At 36.9% G+C, this 2,623-nt stretch overlaps 1 protein-coding gene across 1 annotated transcript; it reads left to right on the top strand.

The window, feature by feature from the left end:
• On the top strand, window positions 1–1,008 carry LOC149402952 (uncharacterized). The gene is made up of 2 exons (XM_089608571.1): window positions 1–174; window positions 613–1,008. Exons 1-2 carry the CDS (start codon window positions 1–3, stop codon window positions 1,006–1,008), a joined length of 570 nt encoding a protein of 189 aa, XP_089464697.1.
• The last annotated feature ends 1,615 nt before the right edge of the window (window positions 1,009–2,623 follow it).

The following is a 2,623-nucleotide window of genomic DNA, read 5'->3' as shown; positions in this document are numbered from 1 at the left end:
ATGGACTCCAAAGCTAGAGATTTTCCAATTTCGAAGTTGATTGATTGGTTGAGAGAGAGAATGCAAAAGTGGTTCTACGACCGAAGAGAATTAGCAACGGCTTCAACGAAGGTGCTTACTCCAAAATTTCAAAAGCGAATGGATGACTTTCATGCTCTTTCTACTTTAATGCTGGTAAGATCTATACTAATGTAATATGCTCTTTCTGAAGAAAAAAAATTCAATAACTCACTGTGACTTTTTATTGACATTAATACCAATAAGTTCCAATGTTTATTGACATTAATATAAATAAAAAAGAACATGAATTAATTATTTTTTCAATAACTCACTGTAACTTTTTATTGACATTAATACCAATAAGTTTCAGTGTTTATTGACATTAATATAAATAAAAAAGAACAGGAATTAATTATTTTTCAATAACTCACTGTGACTTTTTATTGACATTAATACCAAATAGTTCCAGTGTTTATTGAGATTAATATAAATAAAAAATAACATGAATTAATTATTTTTCAATAACTCACTGTGACTTTTTATTGACATTAATACCAATAAGTTCCAATGTTTATTGTTCCAGAACTCACTATAAATACTTGTTCATTGTAGGTGAGACCTTCTTCTGTTTTCGAGTTTGAGGTTTTAGATAAAGATGGAGAGAGATGGGCTGTGAATTTGCAGCATAAAACATGCTCATGTTTAGAATTTCAAACAGATAGTTTTGTATGCGCTCATGCGATTGCGGCATGTCATATTCGTAACCTTCCACCTGTGGACTTTTGTTCGGCCTATTATACAACCGAGTACTGGAAAGGGTGTTATTTAGGTGTCATCCACCCCCATGGCAGTGCTAAAGCATGGGACATTCCTGTTGAAGTTAAACAAATCAAATTACTTCCTCCTCACTTCAACAGCCGTCCTGCAGGTAGACCTAAGAAGAGAATGATACTATCCCAGGGTGAAGTGCCTATTGGGCGTAAATGTAGCAGGTGCGGCAAAGAATGACACAATAGAAAGACATGTGACGATCCTGTTCCTTTGTCCCAGTTTTATTGACAATGATGTCAATAAAACCTCAGTTTTATAGACAATGATGTCAATAAAATCCCAGTTTTATAGACAATGATGTCAATAAAACCCCAGTTTTATTGACAATGATGTCAATAAAACCTCAGATTTATTAAATACCATACCTGAACACATCAGTAAATATGATCTCAATAAATCCTCAGTACATTTCAAAATAACATACTCTAGACATTAAATAGTGTACCTGAACACATCTCATAATACCACACACAAAAGATTACCATATCCTGAAGACATCTTAATGCTACCTAATATCATAGTTATGGGATAGCAAAATAAAAGCATACATATCAATGTCGCTAATACTACACATCACATATCATTGTCGGACATGCATCTATTCTCTTGCTTCAAACTGCCGTGCCTATAAAGATCAATCACTAGCTTTTGGCGGTACATGCCCATGTTGTCTTGCTTCAAATCCGTCAATGGAAGCCCGTGCATCAAGAAATCTGCGGTCTTAATGACAAACATCCCGCAGTCTCCGCTATCAATATAATACACAATATTAAATTTAAAAATATATTTACTATCTAGAAGTAGACATTTATAATGACAAACATCCTTACCCGTTATGTTGTTGAGGCATATCATCGGCGAATATAATTTTGAATGGCTCGGAAGTTTGAGCCTCAATTTTCAAGCTTCCAAATGCATCAATTGAGCCTAGCAAGATGGGAAGGAATTCAGCCAAACCGGCTATACTGCTCTAGTTCCCTTTCGATAGCTCAACGAGTCATAAACAGTCATTGACTTGGCGGGGAGGGAGATAACCAAAAGAATCCAATGATCCTTTGAGTGAAACGGGACATAAATAATACCCACGTCTACCCAAGAACAGACGCAATTCCCTGCTGATTTCATCCCTAAAACGATCTTCTGCGCAGTTAATTGCTTGGACCAGTCAAACTTGTCGGGATTCTCACAAGATTTCCATTCGTTGTATAGTTCTTCCACATATTTCGTGAAATGCGTGTTGGTGGTCGTGTATGCATGGCTGACTTCCGTGTACTTACTCTTCTTTCTAAGGTAGTAGAATAGTACACTCATGTGCTGTAAACAAATAGAATTCAGATGATTTCTTGAAATGAATAGATATAAATCAGATTATTTATTGACATTAATGTCAATAAACACTTCTGTTTATTGACATGAATGTCAAAAAATGATACCTCATCGGTTAGCCATTCCTCTGCCATCCACAAGGTGTAAAACCATGTTTTCGAGCTAATGCATACGTCCCGGAAGTCCCATGATGGAGACAACGACTCTTCAAAGTCATTGTATTTAATCTTGACATTTGTCTTCTTGTATCCGGGTTTAGACCAACTTCCAACCACTTTTTCATCACATCAACATCATCAACGGAAGGCGGTGCCATTGGATCCGAGAGTGGATAAGGAGAGGGCATTTTCTTCGAGCCGGTGGTGAAAAGAACATATGGCCGCGACTTCGGTGTAGGAGTGTATGTTGCCGGGGGCCTCCGGGTCCACTGTTTTTCCGGCGAATCGGAAATGATGATAGCTTGCTC

The sequence above is a fragment of the Urtica dioica genome, chromosome 3, assembly GCF_054948205.1.
Source record: "Urtica dioica subsp. dioica isolate 48M chromosome 3, U.dioica_male_clone48M_v1_H2, whole genome shotgun sequence".
Lineage (NCBI taxonomy): Eukaryota > Viridiplantae > Streptophyta > Magnoliopsida > Rosales > Urticaceae > Urtica > Urtica dioica.
This window is presented reverse-complemented; position numbering and strand designations above follow the sequence as displayed.

What these genes read in the sequence shown, in the direction of transcription:
- LOC149402952 (XM_089608571.1), top strand. Translation starts at nt 1, where the DNA reads ATGGACTCCAAAGCTAGAGATTTTCCAATTTCGAAGTTGATTGATTGG. An exon ending in CTCTTTCTACTTTAATGCTG is followed by an intron (nt 175 to 612) that starts GTAAGATCTATA and finishes TGTTCATTGTAG; the next exon opens with GTGAGACCTTCTTCTGTTTT.